The 22,081-nt window shown below is 35.1% G+C and overlaps 1 protein-coding gene across 1 annotated transcript in view; it reads right to left on the bottom strand.

The window, feature by feature from the left end:
- Positions 1 to 22,081, bottom strand: part of HCN1 (hyperpolarization activated cyclic nucleotide gated potassium channel 1) — a gene marked incomplete at its 3' end in the record, with an annotated part of 206,757 nt that overhangs the window by 177,683 nt on the left and 6,993 nt on the right. Inside the window, exon 2 of the mRNA XM_082784316.1 lies at positions 5,051 to 5,474. Within this exon, the coding sequence (XP_082640442.1) occupies positions 5,051 to 5,474 (424 nt within the window). The remainder of the gene's footprint in view (positions 1 to 5,050; positions 5,475 to 22,081) is intronic.

The raw sequence follows: 22,081 nt of genomic DNA on the forward strand, positions 1-22,081 counted from the left end.
CCCCCAACGCTATCAGAGAAACAGCCTTTATACTCTCTAATTTAAGTGGAGAGAGAAAAGGGCTAACAGGCAGGGTTCTGGCTGTATAGGATTAGTGTCTGCAGATAAAATACCTTGTTCTCAACTGCTGCCAGAGACAGACTATCCATTAGGTAACATCCCAATCAAATTACGGAGGAATACCAGCACTGCAAATCCTACCCGTAATGACCTAACAGCCAGTGCAACTCACAGACACAAAGGGAATGTGTTCCCCCAAGGGAACTGGGCAAGCAATCCTCTGCTGCATGCTATTTAACATTTCTAAGTGATCAGTTGGAATGCCTTGAACTAGAAACTGCAATAGCCCAGCCCTGAGTGTCTATAATATGCTAGTCCACATCCAAACAGAAAGGATTTTTTTACCAAATGTTATCAGGAATATTGCAGGGACGACAACAACAAATGCTTTCTGCATGCCTGAAATCCACATCCAAAATAAGAAAATCTTCAAAAATAAATAAATAAATGAATACTTTATCAAGTACTTTATCAAAACTACAGGTGAAACAACACGTGTTCCTGTCCCAATATAAAATGAGTATAAACACATTTCAGAACAATACAGACTTTTGGTTAAAAAATAGCACCAAACTTTTCAAATACTTTCCTTCTCAAAATGTGGGGCATCTCTATCAGACCATGCAATGGATAAAAGCAACATCCATCTGATAGGTATGGGCCTCTGTGCCACGATGAACCTAGAGAGCTGACCTACAGCTGACCTACCATAGCCATGTTGAGCAAGAAGCACTTTTAGACTTTGTTATTCAAACTGCAAGTATATAGCATGTTTGTTTTCAGCACGTGAAGCATGTATGACATCATCTTCATCTGGTAGGGACAACTGCAGAAGAAGAAAGAAGTCACAAGAAGACATGACAGATGTGGCAGATGTCTGAGATACAGCACTGCACACTATGGAAGTCAACTATGTAAGACATGCAACCAAACGTCTGCTTACTAAACAACAAAATGTGTAACTCGCCATGGTTTGCATATTTACATAGCCCTGCTAGGGAACACATCGTAATAAATAAATAAATAAAATAAATAAAATAAATAAATAACTAAATGAAAAGTGCTGAACTCAGTTATTTGGTACTCCTCACTGATCCACACAATTTGCTCCCAGCCACAGGTTTTATGTAGGCCACAAGTTCACTAATTTAAATATAAGAGGCAATTTTCAAGCACAAATTTCCGAAAAGAATGAAAAATTTGATTTTCTATTTCCTGCCTGTATAAATTTGGCAGGAAATAGTAATTTTCTCCTGCTTTAGTCTTTTCAATGGTAGGAAGGCAGACGATATCAGAACAGGCTTTTTTTTTTTTTTTTTTTTTTTTTTTCAGAATTTCACAGACTGCCAGTAAGAGAAGGTGGGCTCTCCTACGTCTTCTTTTCCTCCAGATTTTTTAACCAAATGTCCTTCTCCCCACTCCCTATGAGCTAGACAACTCAGATTTAATTGATGCATCCATAATAAAAAAGTATGTCCTACTTTATGCTAATTTATTTTTAAAAATGCTCTCAGCCTGTACTGGTATCCTTATTTGCAGTAGTTCACTAATTGACACAACTTTACAGGGCCCTGAGTATATAATTTAAACTATGGCCTTGGAGGAGAGGAATTAAAACTGAACAAAAAGAAAGAAAAAGCATTATGTCACCTCCCATTTCTGCTAATTAAAAACATACGTGACTCTATGTAAAAACATCATGAAAGAGAAAAAGGCATGTCTTGTAGGCACAGTCCTGTTAGGTTGATATAAAATGAATAATTCCAATAACAAACATATATGTTTTTATCCAACACATCCAAGTACCTACCTAACTCATCCTCTCCCTTCCCACACAGTTCCCTAGTCAGTGATCAGAAGAGACACAAACTCTTGACTTTTCTACAAGCTATACTGGAAAGAAGAAGTGGTCTGATTTTGTGGATGGGGCAAATGTCATCTCCATACCTGCCACAGAAAGAGCATGCTGTTCACATACGAGTCCTCTTCTGTCAACCAGGTAACACAAGCACTTTTTACAATTTCTTTTTTAGTTAGCAATCAATAGCTCAACATCATATATTGTTAATACATATTTCTGTACAGTTAGCAATAAGCAGAACAACAAGGAGAGGACACCTAGTGGTGATCGAGGACAATTAGGATTGTGTAACATGGAAGCAGCACATTTAATTGTTAATACAAAAACTGATTTGCCAAAACACTTCTATCTACTTAATTTTTAAGCACTTTGGTGAGAATTAAATACAAGCTTGCTAGAATGCTATAAGCTATGCTGGCTTTGCATTATTGTGATTACTAGAAATAAAACAGTAAAGAGTAGGGTAGGGCACTGTGTGTGATATGCTCAGAAATCCCGGGAATATTTTCATTAAACACCTGAGCATTAGCTATAGTTAGAATGCTTATAAATGCTACTGTATGCTCATTGAAAATGTTAGCCAAATTGAAAACCAGATTTCAGTACAAATCAAACCAAAATAAGAAATGATGCAATTCATAATTACTGCATATTTTACTGAATGAATGTTTGCAAAACATAACCTTTGCACATTTGCAAAAAACATTTAATCACCTTAAAATCTATTCTAATCCTAAATATCAGGCATTACAGAATGAAATATTTAGGTTACATTTTTAAGAGTATGAGTTTTTGGTTTTGTTCTTTTTTAATGATACATCTACTAGATACTGTTCTGTGATTAGAATAGCTTTAAGCAAAGCTTTTAAATTTTTGTTTTTAAGGAGTTTTGGAGAAAATTATTTGATAAATAATTTAATAAACTCTTATCACAGGCAAATTTAATGTTAAGTGGTATATCACTTAACATTCCTTAATTGAAAAACAGCAGAAAAAAACTGTTGAATTCATATTTAAGAATCATCCATCTATTGTTTCCTAATTCAGCAAAGTTCATCCAGTTCGTCCAAACAGTTTGCTGTTTTAAAACATTACAGTGCTGTAACATATAATTTCTTCAAAGTGGCAATGGATCACTGCACATAACAGTTTCACACACTGCATTCAAAGTAATAATCAACTACTGTGGTAACAGAAGCCAAATACGAAAATCCATATGACTGCTTTCATTTCTGATATCCATAAAATGCTAGAGAAAAGCAGACTTTTTAATATTTTTTTGTACACATGCCATTTTGAGATTTATCAGAATCTAATTCATTCCACAAACATCTCACCATAACCGCATGCCCTCCCAGCTAGCAGAAGTCTTGCTCAAAGCAGCCAAGAAGCCCATTGCTGCTTCACTGAAGGTTTAAAACCAGGAACAAAAATACTCCAGATCCCCTTCCAGCTTCCTGAGAACAGCCAGAGAGTATTATAATGTGCTATAAAACATGAAAAGATAGACTCTACTCATGTTTTAATACTTTGCAGATAAAATATCATACACAAATATTTCTTAAGTTTCACCAGGATAGCAAAAGGTGAAGTTACAATCAAGCAGCCAGGAGAAATCAGCAGCCACAGGCTGCAAGGGTTGCAAGGGCCAAAAAACAGTTATTGCTGGTAGGCCCAGACCCTCTGGTGACTTCTATTCCCACTCAGTTCAACTATTTCTGATTTAGAATACCTGATTATCATTGGCAACAGAGGAGAAAGGGGAAAAGTACTAATTTATCTGCTTAGTAGGTCTTTATAGCTATTAACTTAAGCTGCCAGGAAATAATGTCATTGAATGCATTTCAGAAGGTTGTCTCTCTGTAATGCACAGAGGAGAAAAAAGCATAGCTTTACAGTAGAAGTGCAAGATATGGTTAATCATTTGCCTTAGTTAAATCGAATACAAAACAGCAGTGCTCCATTTCTGTGTCAAAAATATGGTTACACTGCATTACAGGGAGGCAAAGTAGAATTTAGAAAATATACTAATAAAAATAATGAACTATATCAGGATTTTTTTGAGAAACACCTACAAATTTATTACACATTTGATACTTTCTATCATTCAGCTTCATGCTGTTTTTAATATAATCTGACTTTGTGAGATGGTGTAGCACTGAGGTCTATGCTAAACTGCAAAGTGAACGTATTACTTTAAAAGGGAGTATATAGCAGAAAAAGCACTAGAAATGGTAGCAAATAATCCCCCAATATTCATTTAATTAACTAAATGTTTATTAAAATAAGTAAATAAATTTACATAAATCTATCTTCATAGTGTTTCAGTGAAAACACTTTACATAATAATTCTCATCACACTTGCTGCAAAAAAAAATTATTTAGAAAACAGCAGTTATTTTTCCTACATTTTTAGCTCTTCCTTTTAAAATATATTATGATATTTAAAACTGCAGAAGTCTGGACAGGCAAGAAATGAAATGCTTGAATCATGATGGTATGTGCCAAAGCTCTAAATGCTTCCTAGAGATGGGCATGCCAAATTAGGGAATGCCATAATTTCCTGGAAATGTCACCCTGCCAAATTGGCAGGCAGCATAAGGTCACATCTAGAAATAGTGAAGTTGACAGTTTAGAAGGAAATGATTCCGAATTTGAAATACCCATTTTTATAAAGAAGGTCAATATTCAATATATGCAGCCTCCAAACAATAAGCGTTCTAGGAAATGTACTCAATTATAAGTGGTTTCAATTTTTCGTATCAAACAAAAATATAAATGTGTATTTTAAGTTCTGTGATTACAAGAGTGTTTATTTCAGGCTAAATGCTAGTTACGAAACTCAAAGGCAGCGTTAGGTTGCTGCTAAAATTTCTGATGTTCTCAGTAAGGGACCATCCAAGTTCATTGTGCTGATGGCACATGATTTTTGTTTCTGTGGTTAGCAGACAGAAGATGGTTACTCCTCTGTGCTTTCTACCAAAAAGGCTTTTCTACTAGCATGTCTACATAATTATGCTAACTGGTGGGTAAAAAGCTTTTATTCCCATTCTGGTTCCTCCACAGCTTTTCAGAGTGACCTTGTTTTTATATGAACAGAAGTGAATGATATGTATTTGTATCTCTTACCTCTTCCCACTGGTGTATGTATCTAATCAGTCTTGAAAGGCGTAGTAAACGTAACAGGCTGAGGATTTTTGTAAATCTCACGATACGAAGTGCTCTTGCTGTCTTGTAAACCTCTGAATCCATTCCTTTTTCTACAATGAGAAAGATATAATCCACTGGTATTGATGAGATGAAGTCAACCACAAACCAGCTTTTTAAGTAATTCATCTTAATGACTTTAGGGTCCAGTATTATTTCAGAGCTGTCTTCATTAACAGTCCCAGTTCTGAAATTCATGATCAAGTCCAATAGAAAAACAGTGTCTGATGCCACATTGAAAATAATCCATGGTGTTGTTGTTTGTTCTGTGAAGAATGTGATTCCAACTGGTATAATGACAAGGTTTCCAACCATCATAATGAGCATAATTAAGTCCCAGTAAAACCTGAAAAATGGAAGAAACAGAATGGTTGATGCAATGAGGCATAAATTGCTTAGAAAAATGGTTCCTATCACACCACCAACTTCACGTCAAGCATATTTTTGGTTCTGTGCAAATTAATTACAATTAATTACTGACTCAATGTCAGTTTTGCCCAAATGCGTTAACATTTTAGGTGTGTATTTACTTTGGGTTTGCAATTACACTATGCTTTTGTATAGAGATACTACATATAGGCAGACGCTTGATCTTGTTAATGCTAGGACAACTTTTGTTTCTGACACAACTTTGTCTTAACTCATTTAATATATTCACAGTCACTAAAGACAAAGTAATTAATATTCTTCATTGCGTGCCTTCCTTCTCAAGAATATGTATCTAGGATAAAGACAGTACCATGCTTATCACTCCATCTGAAAGGTATGTGTGTGGCACTCAGTAGAATTTTCCAGACCCCTGCCAAAACCTATTAGTAGTGTGTTTATATAAGTAAAATTGATGTCTCTTGCCAATCACAAGCAATGCAGTATTTTTATTTATTTGTTTATTTATGGCTTCTTTCAAAAACGAAACCTTAATGTCTAACGGATAACATATTAAATGTAAGTGCTTCTACGAATAATGGTATTCATGCCATTACAGTGCTAGAATAAAATCAGAGAAGAAAAAAAAAAAAAAAGCACTGAAGCAAATAATAATAATAATAAAAATAAAAATTGCTTAACAACAAAACTTTCATCCTCTTTTTAAATCTGAATTGAACTTCCATGCATTTTTACAACATGACAGACTATTGTCTTTCAGAAGGAGCTAAAAAGTTACCTCTGAAATAACAAGTTGCAGCTTCCATGGTATAAAATGGATATTGCATTTCACTATTTTACTCCAGTATCACCTCTCTGAATATTGACAATATTCAGAAATATTGACAATGCTTTATACAGAATGGTAAAAAGACAGGCTCATATCTTTAGCATCTACTCTAATAACAGCGAGTAAAACTGCCTATTACGTAGAACACACATCCATCCTGATGGAAGATTTTCAGGGGATGGCAATATATACCCAACAGATTCTAAGAACCTTATGCTAGCTCCTGAATGTTAGATTGTCAAAGAAATTTAATCTTGATCAGTAAAAGAACTAAAACTGACCATAGGAAAGCATGAAACCCAAGTATGACCTCTTGTTCTGTTTGAGAACAGATCTAGCTTTGATCTAGCTACACTGAGCAGGTGGTGACTAGATGACCTCCCACAAGTTCCTCCTGACCTAAACTATTCTGTGATCCTATGACTTTCATACGTTCCCATGCAAGGCATCCCTACATTTCCAGATCAACCCCATAAAAATCAATGATACCTTATTCACTAACAGAGAGATAGCACAAACTATACACGCTCACCATCTGAAGTAAGCGAGGCAGCATGATCTGTTCAGTTTAACAGTCTGGAAAGGCACATAAACCAGTCAACAACTGTTCCCCCTGGACTCAGTGGCCTTTATAGAAGACTAGAGGCAGCAATGGCTTCACGAGGACCTGACTGCTGTGGCCATCGGTTGCAGTGAGTTTTTTGGTGGCAGACATGTCACCAGCACAGCATCCAGCACTGCCTGCCTGGTTGCCAACATGGTAAATGTTCATGGCAATCAATGATAATTATAAAAGTTTAATTGGCCACAGAATGTTTCAGAACCACATTTAGTTTTTGCAAAACTTGCACACAGTATACAGGTTATATTAGATTCTAGAGATGGATTGTTGTGTTCTCCAAATGATCGGGGTTTACAAATTCCCTGTATTTCAAGCTTAATCCTGAAGATATTTCTCAGTTCACAAATTGCTAACCTAAGAATACAGAATAAACAACTGTAACTGAACACACTAAAAGAAGAGTGACATACGATTGAGGGTGGCATGAGAATTCCCTGTTTTAAAATCCTTTACTCCAAGGTAAGGCTAAAGAGATCAAGCTTGACTTACATTTGATAGAGTAGATAGCAAAGTACCTTAACTGACACTCAGAAATTGCATAAAATAAACTTTACAAGTTATTCCTCATGTACAACAATGTGATTTCTGTCAACACATTTTCAATTTTGCAACAAATGTGAAGACTAAGTGCTATAAATGTATTTGAGCTCAAAATTTGATGGTACCCACCATACCTGCACATTAGCAAAAACTTTCATATTTATCTCCTAATTTGTTCAACTAATAGGCTTATTTCTGTACTAGATACCTCTTCAATAATCTAGAATTACCAGAAAAAACTATTACAAAACTATCAACCAAAATTTTTCTAAAAGCTGTTTTAAGGAACATACTTCTCCACAGAATCCTGAAAATGAATGGGAAATAACAAGAAAATAATCACAAGAGATATACATGTATCTGTACCTCTCTCCTAAACAAAGTATTCCCTGATTTCAGATCATAAGTGCCTAACCATAAGAGTAGTTATGTAACTGAGGCTAACCAAAGCCACACAAAAAACATCCACCAAAAATAATAATAATAATAATAATCTAATACCAAACCAGCTGATTTTATCCTACAATAATCCAGTTTAAAGGATCATTATGCACTGTGGTTATACAAAACACTCTGGCATTCCTGATGCTGTATGTCAGCAAAAGTTGTGTTAAGTCAGGGCTTCAGTAATAAAATAAAACCTAATGCCAAGGTCTACGAAATTGCATCAGTTTTTTATTTTGATTTTAGTGCACAATGCAGTATAATCTGATTATGTAGCTAGAAAAAGTCTTATTAGAGTATGATTCATTTTTCATTTAGAAATGAATCATATGTTTTCCTTTAGGAAAATGTTTCCTAATGCCATTTTCTTGGCCACATTATATGATATTTTTCTTTCAGGTGAGAAAAAAATAGATGCAATTCCCTTTATTGCTCTCTGTAACCTGTGCAGAGAAAGTAATACAATGCGTTCCTAGCCCAGCAATTCAGGACATCCTACTATTCACCTATTTGAGAGCCAACTGAATAGCTTCAGAAGGCCATGCAAGGAGCTGCTATTGAGACACACAGTAACCCTTTGTTTCAAGCTATTTTTAGAACTATTTATTTGGTTTAGCTGCTTCCCTCCACCCCCACGAGGATGGTTATAAATCTTTAAAGCTTACAGCCTCAAAGTTGCAGATTTATATAAGGTACTAAGCATGTTGACAAAAAGCAAGGAAGTGATAAACCTATGACACAAACTTGTTGAGAATGAGGCAAAAAAGAAGAACCTGGCATAACAAGAACTTTTAAAGCTTATAATGACATGCACAGACTACCCACAGCAAATGGCTATAGAGCTTACTGATCTTCCAAAGCTAGCTCAGTACAGGTACTGTACTCAGTACAGCTACTGCTAGTTGCCATTAACCAAAAACACAGTTATCAGCACTGAAATCTGCACTCAGTTATTACTGAAACATTTGAAATGGTTCTCAGAGTTTTTATATCTCTAGGTAAAAAAAGTCTAAATTCAGAAACAGTACAAAAGCACAGTTTTAAGAATAGTTTTCTATATTTTAAGGAGCCATTTTATACAGGAAAACATCACACAATTACTTTGATATTGTCAAACATAACTATTTGAATCCAGTACTTTTTCCCTGACCTTTTCACTCATAATTTATCTTCTCTACTTTCCAAACACACTAACAAGGTGCTTTTTACATCTCCAGAACATGATGAAACTTTGGTGGTTTATTTATTGCCGCTAGCTCTGCAGAACAGGACAAACAGTCTGTTTAAAATTAGTGCCTACGAAAAAGTGATAAAAAACCTTAGCATTAATTAATCAATGTTTTCATCAAGCTTAATAATGTAATCTAGCAGGAATTTTATTTTCTGCTTTATATATCCAACCCAGAGAAAGTTGTGTTTTAAAGAACAAAAATTCAGCTCTAAACTAGGTAATTTGCTGTAGAACTTGTTGTATATACAACAGTGTCAGAAGTCATTGAGATTTGCATTTCCTTTTATTTTCTGGATGCTGCCCATTGACACAGTCTCATTGTCCTTGAATCTGTGCATATTGATAAATGATTATCCTTATGGTACACCTGCATTGACCTGGCAGAAGTTGTCGGCAGGTTCACAAATCAAGCAGCAGAGCTTACTGCATTTCTAAAGTATGGGGTGTTCTGACTTGAGGCTACAGAGGAGTCAAGGCTTTGCTTAATATGACAGCTTTCTAGTTTCCAGAAAGATCATGAAAACTTGAGTATTAAAACAAAACAAAACAAAAAATTCATGAAATTCAGTTACAAATACTCATCAGCCATGTTAGAAGGCTGAAATGTTAGAAGAAATGAAAAAGATATTCAAATTACTTATAAAAAAATCTTTCAATCCAGATGTTATCCAGACACAATTTCACTCTACTCAGTCAGGGAATCAGGAACTGCAGAAAATTTTCACAAGCTTTCCATGGAAAACTCATCTCCTCTTTAGTTAAATATTTTGAGCAGCTAGCAGATGCTCAATGAAATGAGTACTTGACATCTTCCTCTCACCTTCAAACATAGCTTTATTACTCTTACTTCATGGATCACCAATTCACCTTACAGAGAAATCAATATCTTGTATGGGACAAATCTGAGTAGAAATAATGGTAATTTAAAACTTTATTACAGTATAGTGTAACAAGTACTACACTTTAGGATTAGGCATATCAGAATTTGATTCTCACAGGACGTCATCTTTCCCTTGCTTTGCAGCTCTATTAATTTCATTCTTTTAGTAACAGAGAGCAAAGCTAAACACACCTGAAGTCATCTGCAACTTTCAGAAAATAAATGGAATGTGTTGGAGAAGACAAAAGGAGGAAGAAGGGAGTTCATCAGTTCTTTTTCATTATGATAGAGGTGTCCACCCACCCATGTTGCTTCTGGGAAAAAAAAGGCATGTAAATAAAATTCCTTACTTTTTTTTTTTTTTTTTTTTTTTTAACAGAAATATCCCCCACAGGAGGAGGATTAAATGTTTAAATATTGTAAACATATTGTGAAGTGCTTCTGTGACTTACAAGTTCTGACCTCTGGATGTATCACATGAAAGATGATATAAAATGAAGCAATGTCTTTATTTCTCCAAATATATAATTTCAAAGCCTAGCTCTGTGATCACATTAATACAAATATGTTAAAATAACTAGTGAAGTTTCACTGCTCTTCAGATTTGACAGTTTTTTGCCGGCAAACAGGTTAGTTCTGCAGTTGTGTTCTTCTCTGTGGATAAAATTTTTTCTCATCTGAAGGTACTCATTCTTCACGGTTTTCTCATTTTTTCCCAGCTTTGGGACTATGCTTCATACTTCAAGCTTTGGGAAGGCAAAAGGTTGGGTTTGTGTTGTTTGTTTTTTGTTTGTTTGTTTGTTTGTTTTTTAAGAGAAAATATTCTCCTGAAAAAAAATTATTTGTATTTCTTATTCCCCTCTGTTTCTTCTCTAACTGCTTTCACCTTGTTGATAAATGCAAATGAGGAATCTTGCAAGGTTGAAACAGTCCCTTTCATGCCTTACTCCTACCTATTTTAAAGCAGTAGAATAGAGTACTGAGCATCTTCTGAACTTCAAGTGCTGATCTTGAACTGCAGAAATATTGTTAAGTAGTAATATTATTACTAAGTAGGAGCTTGTGATAGTCTCATTTGAAAATATCATCCAAATTTGCTATTCTTTTTTCATTTAAAACGTATCAAGCTTAATGAACTTTCACTGACTTAAGGAAAGCTCCAGAAAGGCTTCTCTACCTGCCTGAGAAGGGTGAATCTAGGATGAGGCTGAAGTTCTGAAAACTCAGTTTCACAACACAAATTACAAGCAGTGTTGGACCTGGCAATCTCCCAGCCCAAGGGCTTTATTCTCTTTCAGACTAAAATCAGTTAAAATAAAATTAATTACAATCATAATAATGAAGACTTTGGATGGTCTGAAAACTTCATTTGATGTTATCTATGCCTTCTATCAATACCAAAGTCCTTTGCTTCAAGACTAGCCATATATGCTTGGAGATCCAATCTTTGTGCTCTACTGTTATTTTTTTAAATATTGATACAATTCTTTGCATGGTATAAGAAAATGAATTCAAAGAAATATAGAAATATTAATAAAATTCAGAAATGCTGAATCCTCTTTTTTTTTTTTTTTTTTTTTTTTTTATGCAGCTATACACTGTACCTAAAAATTAGCAAATTGTACAGTTTCATACAACTTTTTTTTTTCATGAGTTTTACCGGATAGTTTTACCAGATAAGAATACACAATTAGCATTGAAGATTTGCAGTTTCTAGCTCAGTTGCAATTATATGCATAAGGCAGATGACTGGATGAATGTAGCTCTTGGGGAAGCCGATCAGAGCCCAATGAAGCCAATGAACAGCAATTTGCTACTTTTGAAAGGCCTTGCTTATGGCATTTTGTTCAGTTTAAAGCTTGAGTGCATCACAGCCTTGATTACTAGAAAAGAATAGTTGCAGTACTGCCCACAGACAGTGGTTGTAAATTTGACTGATTTCTATTCAACTATTATATAAGGGGTTTTTTAGTAAATTCAGGTAGCGGATGGGACATTTCATCAAAAGAATTGTACTTATTAGTACTGATGCAATAGCTTTGGTCCAAAGTTTTCATAGCATTTTACAGGCATTAACAGATTAAGTCTCATGTTCTGAGATGGAAAAACAAAGGCAGAAGAGTAGCTTTACCCTCACTGCATATGGGAGAGGAGGATGGAGAGGACAAAGAGAAATTTATGTAACATGGCAATATTATTTAATAATGAGTCTCTTTGGTTTTAGCCAATAATCCCCTACCATAAGTGCTTGAATACATCTGCTGTTTGCAGTTGGTTTTCCTCCAGAGAAACTTATTAAATTACAGTAGAAAGAATTAAAGCCTGACTTCCATCTAACCTTGAGCAAGAGAAGTGCACTGCTCCCAGAGGAGTTCTGTCAATGTGCTGGAATGCCCTCACCTTTGCACAGCTCCTCCTTCCTTAAGGCTCACCCTTTGGGGAAAAAAACAGGCTAGTCCTGTCCATACATCTACCACCTAGGAAAAAGTGATGGGGAAGAGTCAGGACAAACAACTGAGTCTGCTGCTGGAAAAGGTTGAACCTATCTGTGCTGACCTGTATGCCAGACCAATCCACAAATATTTCAGATCATCAAAACTGCATCTATTCAATGCTTCCAACATGCCTCACAAGTAATACATCTTCCCCAGACTCTTTCTGTTCATAATGTTTAACCATAGCCTCTCAGTATCAAGCAACATTTTGTGTAGGCACTCCAACTGATACGTTTTGAATTAATATTGCCATTGATAAATCAATCACTAATTGCCAGACTCTGATTCTTTAAGTGTCAGCAAATTTCTGTAGCAGATCACTGGGGGAGAAGGGAAAAAAAAAAAGTGTTCTCAAATTAGAAAGGACCACTTCACAGGCATGAGAAAAATTCTGAAAAAGATGGAGATCCAAGAATATTTCAGCTGCAAAATAATCTTGTATCTTATGTTGGAGGACTTGCACTAATTAAGAATTTCGTAGTGACAGAAATTTTAAGAGTGCCATTTAAAAACATGACATTTAGGATGCCTCTATATGAAGTAAAAGTTGAGAGGCTTAAATTGGGAGAAGCCTTCTGTAATTCTTGTCAAAGCATCTTCTTCTTTTTTTTTTTTTTATGCCTTAAAAATTCTTGAAAAAAGTACAGAAAACAGCAAATGCCTTATGGCTAACATGCCAATTAATATGCTAACTACTGATTTATGTCAGAATAATAAGAATTAATATTGCTCTTTAATATATTTTTAACGAATTAAATCTCTCAGCTATCTGTCTAATATTTAAATGTTTAAAGCTTCTGCTGATGAAGAAAAGTTCATTTCTATCTTCAAAGAAGGAGTAGGAGAAAAGATGACAGGGAAAATATTCCTTTGTAGTTATTGACACATCCCAGTCATGACTATTGGTTTGCGGCTTGTGACCAACCACCAAGTGAGTTGTGACCATTAGCTTTTTAGAGGTGAATACCTCTGAAAACAAAAATAAGACATGAGTATCAACATAGTGAACAGACACCAAGATTTCTGGTATTTGACAAATATACTAACAGTTCAGTTCTGATTTTCAGGTGAAAAAAGAAAAAATCTTTGTGCATATCATTGTACAAAGATACAGTACAAACTGACAATCAACTTCAAATAGCTGAACATGGTGTATCATTCTTGGAAAAGTTAATTGAAGAAGAGACTGGACACTATGTTAACAAAAAAATTAGGTGGTCTTCAAATTCCAAGGAAAAAAAAAATAGATGCATTTAGAAGAACTACAGAAAGGTGTGAAACGAGCAAATGGATTACCTATTCTGACTTCTTATTCTTACATCATAGGTAAAAACAAATATACCTTATATGCCTCTTACGTATCTATGCTAATGTATTAGATTTTAATACAAAAGTGAGTAATCAAATTAGAAGAAATAAATCAAGTTAAATTATTATTCACTTTTACAGCTATTTATGACTGATCTTCCTCAAATACAAAAGCAAGTATTGACAATGAAACAGTATTTTCAACCTTTCCTTCAAAATAAGTGGAAGTATGGTTCTAAAGATCAGTAGGTTGTTTTCTTGTGAAATGAATATCACCCTGCAGTAAATCATTGGCTTCAAAAGGCACTGTATCTCCTTAAGTGAGGTATGCTGTTGATATCTTCTCCTTTGACTTAGCAGATACAAACTACAGCAGAAACCAATAACTTCTCCCCAGGTATGGTAGCCACTAGATTAGAGAGTCCTTCCCACTTTTTTCCTCTGTCAAAGCATAACAACTATGAGAGGTGATAATGATGTTGAAAATATCCATGTCAGAAGTGCAATGCCAAGTAAATGTTAAGGTTCAAATCCTCCCCTCCAAATGATGGAAACTAGTCTGTACTTTCAACATCTGGGCTGATGGTTTTCATTCCTGAACTGACCAGTGAACAGAAGCATTCAAATACATGCTCTCATAAACAAGCTGAAAATGGTATTAGTCTCAGTTGGTATTTTGTAAAGTGAATTCATTGTATCAATTTTCTTATATCACTAAAAAACAATTTACTGAAAATAAAGTTCATACCTCACTTCACTTTAAGAAATGACAGAAGCCAGCTTAAGCCTTTCCCCATGCCTCCACATTACAATACCCTGTTTGCAGGGAAACACACCTTGCAAGTTCTGTGCTACTACATGGGTAGGAAAGTAAATGCTCAGCTAGGAAGTTCAATATCAAGTTTCACCATTTTCTCTCAAAACAAAATTTCACACTTCATACACTGAAGCACCTGTCCCTACCATGAAAAGCAGCTTGCACAGGCTTCTACTCCTCACACCAACCATATTCAGAATCCCCCATTTGTTTCATTATTCAGCTGGCATCCAGATCCCTCTGTTAGCCATTTGCCTTCCATAATATTTAAATGGATGCAACACAATGCTAACATTTCTTTAAGATTTCCCAATTTACATACTGAATGCTCCAATCCTATCATCCTTTTGACAGCACAGCTCTCTGCGTGTATCACCAAAACAAGCCAGCTCATTATGCTGCTAGACAGCACCAGCATCAATCAGATAGACCTGCTATTCACTTGTTTAAAACAAAAAGGAAAATCCAGAACAGAAAAGCAAACAAGGAAGAGAATATAGGATGTTCAAAGATGTTCTAGTTACTGGCCTAAGTAACCATGATATTACAGTTTTACCTCTGCTCCTCTTGTCTCCTTTTCATGCTATTTCACTCTCTAATGCTCCAGCAAGCTCCATACAGCCAGGCCTAAGGAAAACCTCTTGTAATGTAGTTGCAAGAAACTCAGCCAAGGGTAGAGGTTTGGAATACAAAGCAAGTTTCCGGGTATGCAAAATCCGTCTCTGAGATTTATGAACAGTGCAACCAAATATTATTGCTGAACAGCTTTTTTGCCATTTAATTCAATGTAAGGAAACAAAGAAGGCTCTTTTTCAATAAGATTGCTTTGGTTATTCTAAAAAAAAAAAATTAATATTAAAAAGCCATCCCCTTAAAGACCAACATTCTCCCTGTGTACACATTTATTAGGTATTTTTCAATCTGCAAAACAAGAGATAACCTGCAACATCAGGCACTTCATAAAAATTGCCTCAACATGAAATGCAACGAGAGCTTTTCTTCTTCTGATACACCTTTGCCAGCAGCAGTTCTGCTAGGCATATTGTTCCCACAGCTGTAATTAACAAATGGAGTTTTTCACAGGTATACACAGCACTGCAGTGGATGTTCAAGATCCATTTCTAAAAACTTAACCTTTACTAAATTTTTGTGTTGAAGTATGTCTGCTAATTATTTTCATTCAGTCATATGAAATTGTTATTCAACCACTGGAAGACATTTGTTAACACTACCTAGATTAGTAAAAGTTTCTATTCTATCTAGATTGAGACAGAACCATCGGAAGTAAAGTTGTTATACAAAATATGCTTATTGGATAAAGTTTTTTTTCTCTGCAGTTGCCCTTAGTTTTTTATTAAAATATGGCAATCACTTTCAGCTGCAGAGTAACATGTCATTTTCAGCCTGAAAAAAATAAAAGATTGATAGAAATATTAAGATCTGAAAAATTATTCAAACTTTACCATAGCCTTTGTTATAACCTTCACTTATAAATATTTATCAGAAAAAAAAATATAAAAGATAAATTATTTAATAATCTACTTCTCCACCAGCAAGATTCATATTTGGTAGGGTGCTTTTTTTTCACAGTTGACTTTGAAGCCTCTTGGTGCAGAAGTTCTCCATCTTCAGCATTCAGGAGTCCAAACAAAGCACTCCACCATACCCCTCTGGGATTGCACAGCCCCCAGGCTAGTTCTGGAGATCAGGCATGCCACACAGGTTAGAGGTGACAAGGGAAAGTGTGCGCCTACAAGCAAAGCTGCCTGTAATAGTAGCCACTGATAAGCTGCTCTAAATAAGAAACTTTGGTCAGGGACCTGTGACCTGAAGGATAACCAACAGCAAAAGTAGCGAGGCAACTATTTACTACCTTGCAGATAGATGATCATTCCTTTGAGACACTGAAAAAAAAAAGAGCTTCCCTTTACCATGGTGAATAAAATGCCAGATGCCCATCTTTATCTTTCATCCATGTTCAAGCAAAATGAAGTTGTCTATGTACAATAAATAGGTTTCTGGCTTTCTGCAAATTAAAACCTTTTACTTTGAAGATCTCAGAATATGTTTGAGCTACAATCCAATATTCCCTCAGAAAGACAAAATTTAATTTAGTCAAATATTTGTGCTTACTTTTTGGAGCACAGTGAGTGATGAACTATTCAAAGAAGTTTAAGATAAAGAAGGGCAATAATTAGAAAAGACAAAGAGATGTTAATAATTCATTGGCAGAGAACAAAGAAATTTAGGGTGAAAATTTATTGGTAGAACTTCTCATCAGAATAAAAATACTGATGGAAAAATACCTCAGAAAAAATACTGATATGTAAACAGCACAATTACAATATATAATCTGAATGGAATGAAACAGGAAGCATATTCAAGTTATTCTGAATTCATAGAATGCATTGAACCCATGGTAGGCAATGTTTAAAAATCAATTTTGCCGTTTACAGCTCCTTATGACTAGAATTGTGAAAGGTATTCAGCTGTGGAGTCCAGATGCTTAAAGTATTTGGGTCCCCAGCTTCTTTTGACATCCAAAGATGGATAGGCTCCTAACCTCCATCACAGATCTTCATCTAGCATACTGTAGATTTGCACACACTGTTCAGAGCCCTGGGTAAAATTTACATTTTCAAGCCATTCCAGAAATGGAAAACTTTGTACCGGAAACATGAAACCAATTTCAATATCATATTCTGTTCACTCATTTTGCCAGTGAAAAACAGTATGTACATTCAATACTAAGATGAGATGCAATTCAGTGACTCTTAATGGAATTACTAGGTAAAAAAAAAAAAAAATGGTAATAGGTAATAATCAGTACCCAGAGCAGCAACACCTGCTACCATTATCTGCAGTCTCCTGATACCTGCTTTTCAGGGTTGTAAAGTTGTCTCTCCTTCCAAGCCTGAACCTGTCATGTTGTGGGGAGCAAGCATGGGAGCGGAAGTTCACAGCAGCTCTTATTGAACTTCCACAAAAAAATAAACTTAGTTCATCCTGTGTAGAATGTGAAAGTTGGCTGCAATTTAGAAACAGAAACATCCCTGGTCACATCAAGCAATGTTAATATAGTCCTCAGAAATGAGTGGGGTGGTAGTGGAAATTACTGAGTGACACTGGCTTCAGATTGTACAGCACTGAAGAGTCTTGCAGATATCCATTTTAACAGGAATTACCTCTCACCAAACGAAAATTAGCCAGCATGCAAAAGACGGCAAAAGGCAGACTACAGGAAAATACACGCCTAGGAAACAAGAACAGCTTCAGTTTTCATCTTCAGTTTAAAAGAGAAGAAAGAAATTAAAACTCATAGCTTATATCCTTAAATAGCACACTAGAATGAAGAGTTTAATTCAGTTCAGCTGCCACTTATGCTGTATTTAGTTCATATCTAGCAAAGCACATGAAATAACAAAATTATTAGGGACTCCAATATTAAATATTTTGAAATTGTTTTTAGATTTTTTTTTCACCTGTTTCAGAGAGATCACCCATCAAAATAATCTAAAACTTCAATAAATACATGTAAAAACCCTACTCGAATTTAACACCCAGCAGTATATCATTGCACTTAATATTCTGCTCCAATTTCAATAAACATTCATAAGTTAATAAAAACATGCATTTCAGATATTTACTGACAGAATGTATGCAATTAAAAGTCAATTTTGATCATGTGGGCACCTAAATTAGGTTACTTATCTCTCACTTGTCCCACACACACAACGTCTACTGCTTAATAAGCCATTGGATTTCAGACATTTTCGATTTTGACCCTTTTAAAATGCTCTGTTAGATCACCCGCCATCTGGCAGTGCTTACTCTTGATACCACACTCCCACTGCATTACAGAAGTGTGCTTCTCATAATTACATCTTTAATGTGATAGATATATGCAACACTAGAATTCCCAAGCTGGCAATAGATGGGCTGAAGGGACAATTTGGGCAATGCATCTTTTTACTAGGTCTACGTTAAAAGCACATTCAGTTGTGTCAGTTGCATTCTCAACAGAAAGCTATCATGGGAACTATGCTTTCAATTATTATTTTTTTCTTTTTTTTTTTTTAAGTTCTTTGCTTACAAGACCCTGTGAAGAATGACAAGTTCAAAATGCCACAGAGAAGTTAGCCCAACAGCTCAGTATTTCCTAGCTAGAAGACTCAGTAAGAATGGGAACTATGTAGTAGGGATAAAAAATGTCAATAAAACCGTCGGTGTGTCATTTCCATTTGTATAAAATGATTTGTTATATCTTAAAGAAGGGATGGAGTGGGAGGAACAGAATGAAGTTGTTGTCCTCAAAAACAAAAAACAAATAAATAAATAAAACAATATTACCCAGTTGATCTGTCACAGACAGATCACTATGTTCCTACGAACTGTCAGATGAGAACTATGAGAGGTCTATAAGCAGAATTTCACTACCTGAGAGATAAACCATAATAAGTTATTTAAATAAAAGACAGAAAACACAGGATGTATTTAGGAAGTCACCCATATAGCAGTTTCCAAAAAGACTGGACACACAGCTCTAAAAAACAAGACATCTCTGAAATATTCATAGAAGCATAGAATGGTTTGATTTTGAAGGGACCTTAAAGGTCATCTAATTCCAACCCTACCATAGGCAGGGACACCTCCCACTAGAACAGGTTGCTCAAAGCCCCATCCAGCCTGGACTTTCAGGAATGGGGCATTCACAATACTCTGGTAAGGTGAATAATGAGAAAGGTCCCAAATTAACAGCCGAAGATTGAAGGATATGCATGCTTTATTTTGTCACCAATGTTTTTATTCCAAATTTCTGTCTTACAGACTAATCCCTAGCTGGATCAAAAAATAAAAAAATAAAATCTCTGCTTTTCTACTGAGCTTCTCTGGCACTAAAGCAAAGGTGAACCAGACTGATAGATGAACTTGACTGTGTCATCTCCACTGAGAAATCAAATGAAAACAAGCACATACACAGCCATCCCAATGAACCAAGCCCAGGATGTATTTGGGGAACCCAGAAGCTTGCTAGTATGTGTTGTGAGGTAATAACAGTAATAGGTTTTACGGGGCAGTATTGCTTACTACTTGTTTCATAGTATTTTCTCTACCGCTCACATACCAGAAGTTCTCCTGGCATGAACAGATAAACAGAAGTCACACAAGAGTGACTGGTGGAAAACCTCTCAGCAGTCATGTGAAGCTTGATTGCAAGCTGGTCTTCCAGCTGGACACTGGTCTTCCATCCATACACGTACTCCATCTCTACAGTAGAACTGCATAGATCTTGATAGATCTTTAAGATACTGTATGTATCTTAAAAAGGTTCTGTAGTACCCATAGTTGTGACCTGGAGCAAGCTTAAATAATCACTTATCATTAGGATCCTATTATTTATTTAGGATCCTATTATTTATTACCCTAAATTCACTGCAATCTACAGATTTGCTTAAGGTTGAGGTCACTTCAGAACAACACAGTCTCTCACTGCTGTCATGGCATAGAGAAACAAAGGTCTGGGGAGTTATTGTAGGCTGCAACAGAACCAAACAAGAAAACATCAGTGCTTCAGTATTTCCTCTGCTGACAGGAGAAAAAAGTCTGGAAGCAACCAGAACATGGTACATACATAATTGGACGGTTTGATTCCTAAATGCATGAACACTGAAGTCAAGTTATTCTTCTATGGGGCTTTTCACATACTGAAGGTTTAAGATGAACATAAACTTCAGTGGATTTCAGACTAAGAACTGGATTAAAAAAATAATAACAAATAAAACAAAATGCAACCTAAATGATTTTTACATAGATTGGCTATTTTAAATTACATAAATTCAAAATAATAAAGAAATAATAGAGACACTTACTCCTGACAATACCAGACTGGACTATCATTTTCTATGTTTAACTAGCGTTAACTATTAGCATATAGCTACATGTGTTTTTTTCAGCAGAAAACAAAATATCATTATATGATTTTTTAATAAATTATTTTTGTAGAGACACAAAATGTATTAATGTCATCAACACACTAAATTCCAATAATGTAGCAAATTGTTAATTAATATGCTTTTTTAGATAAGACAACCATAAACAGCACATAAATTAATAAAATAAGAACCAAATTATATTCCTAACTATATGATGTAATTCAAATTGTAGGGATTTCACTGGCATAAGTAAGAACAGGTTTTAGGGGGAGTTCAGTTTTTTGGTTTTATTTTGTTTGTGGGGTTTTTTAAATATATAATGGCTACAGACTGCATTTCTTTTGTAATCAAATGAACATTTTCTAAACACATGTTTACTCTAGACTTGTTCCAGCTGCATTGCAAACCAAGGTAGTAAGATTATTTCAAAATATCATGCAGCTTGCCTGAATCTGACTATCATCAGATTAAAAGATATTAGCAGAGATTTTATGGAAGCTAAATGACAGTGTCCTTGAAGTAGTATTGACATTGCAGCTGATACAGTTTTTGGTCATTAACATACCTTACTACGTGTCTAGAACGAGTCCTCCAATAATTAGAGCTGAATACACTATGACTTTTAAAATTAAATCATGCCTCTGGGAAAGAATCAGGGAATAGACAGCTAAAGGACTTTCAAGCAATTAATAAGAACTGTACTGTCAGGTTAAAAATTAAACATTGCAAAGTAGGTTAAGAGTTTCTTCACTCAAAAATCACATGTTGACATAGAAGCTCTCAAGCATTCAGTTGAGTACACAGATGAGAATGGATATTGCTTATTTAAATCCAAATGAAAAAAAATTATCTAACTTATTCACTTCTCCCTAAGAATAGTATTTTGCCTTCTACTGTTTTCAAACCTAGCTGCTCAAAAAAAGCTAACAAAGTTTAATTAAACTCTGCAATGTCACTGCTCATAGGAAGATACCAAAGCACAGGTAGATATTCATACTTTTTACGTGACATCTTATCTCATAGATCCCTATTTCTGAGTACCCTAAAAAGCCTATCCCAAACTGAACAATCAGAAATTATGTCTCTGAAATTTTGACTTGATTATATAAGCATAAACAAACCTAAGCAACTTATCAATCAAGCATTATGCATTTTCACTCAGCTTTGTGATCATTATAAACCCTGAAACAAATCCTAGATCCAGACCTTTATTATGCCACATTTTTATACAGTTTTACAATTCACAGTTCCCTCCATATACTCAAGCCCGAGAAACAAAATAGCAAAACAAAAATAAAAAACAACAACAACAAAAAGATGTAAAAGAATTAGAGCATTGGTTATTGTCATGAGTTAACAAATAAAATAGCAGTAGGCATTGAAAATATTGTGGTCTTGCTCAATGGGAATAAAGAATAGGTACTTTTTTCCCCACAGGCCCAAGCATGATTCTGATCTTATGAGATC

The sequence above is a fragment of the Aythya marila genome, assembly GCF_965140915.1.
Source record: "Aythya marila genome assembly, chromosome: Z".
Lineage (NCBI taxonomy): Eukaryota > Metazoa > Chordata > Aves > Anseriformes > Anatidae > Aythya > Aythya marila.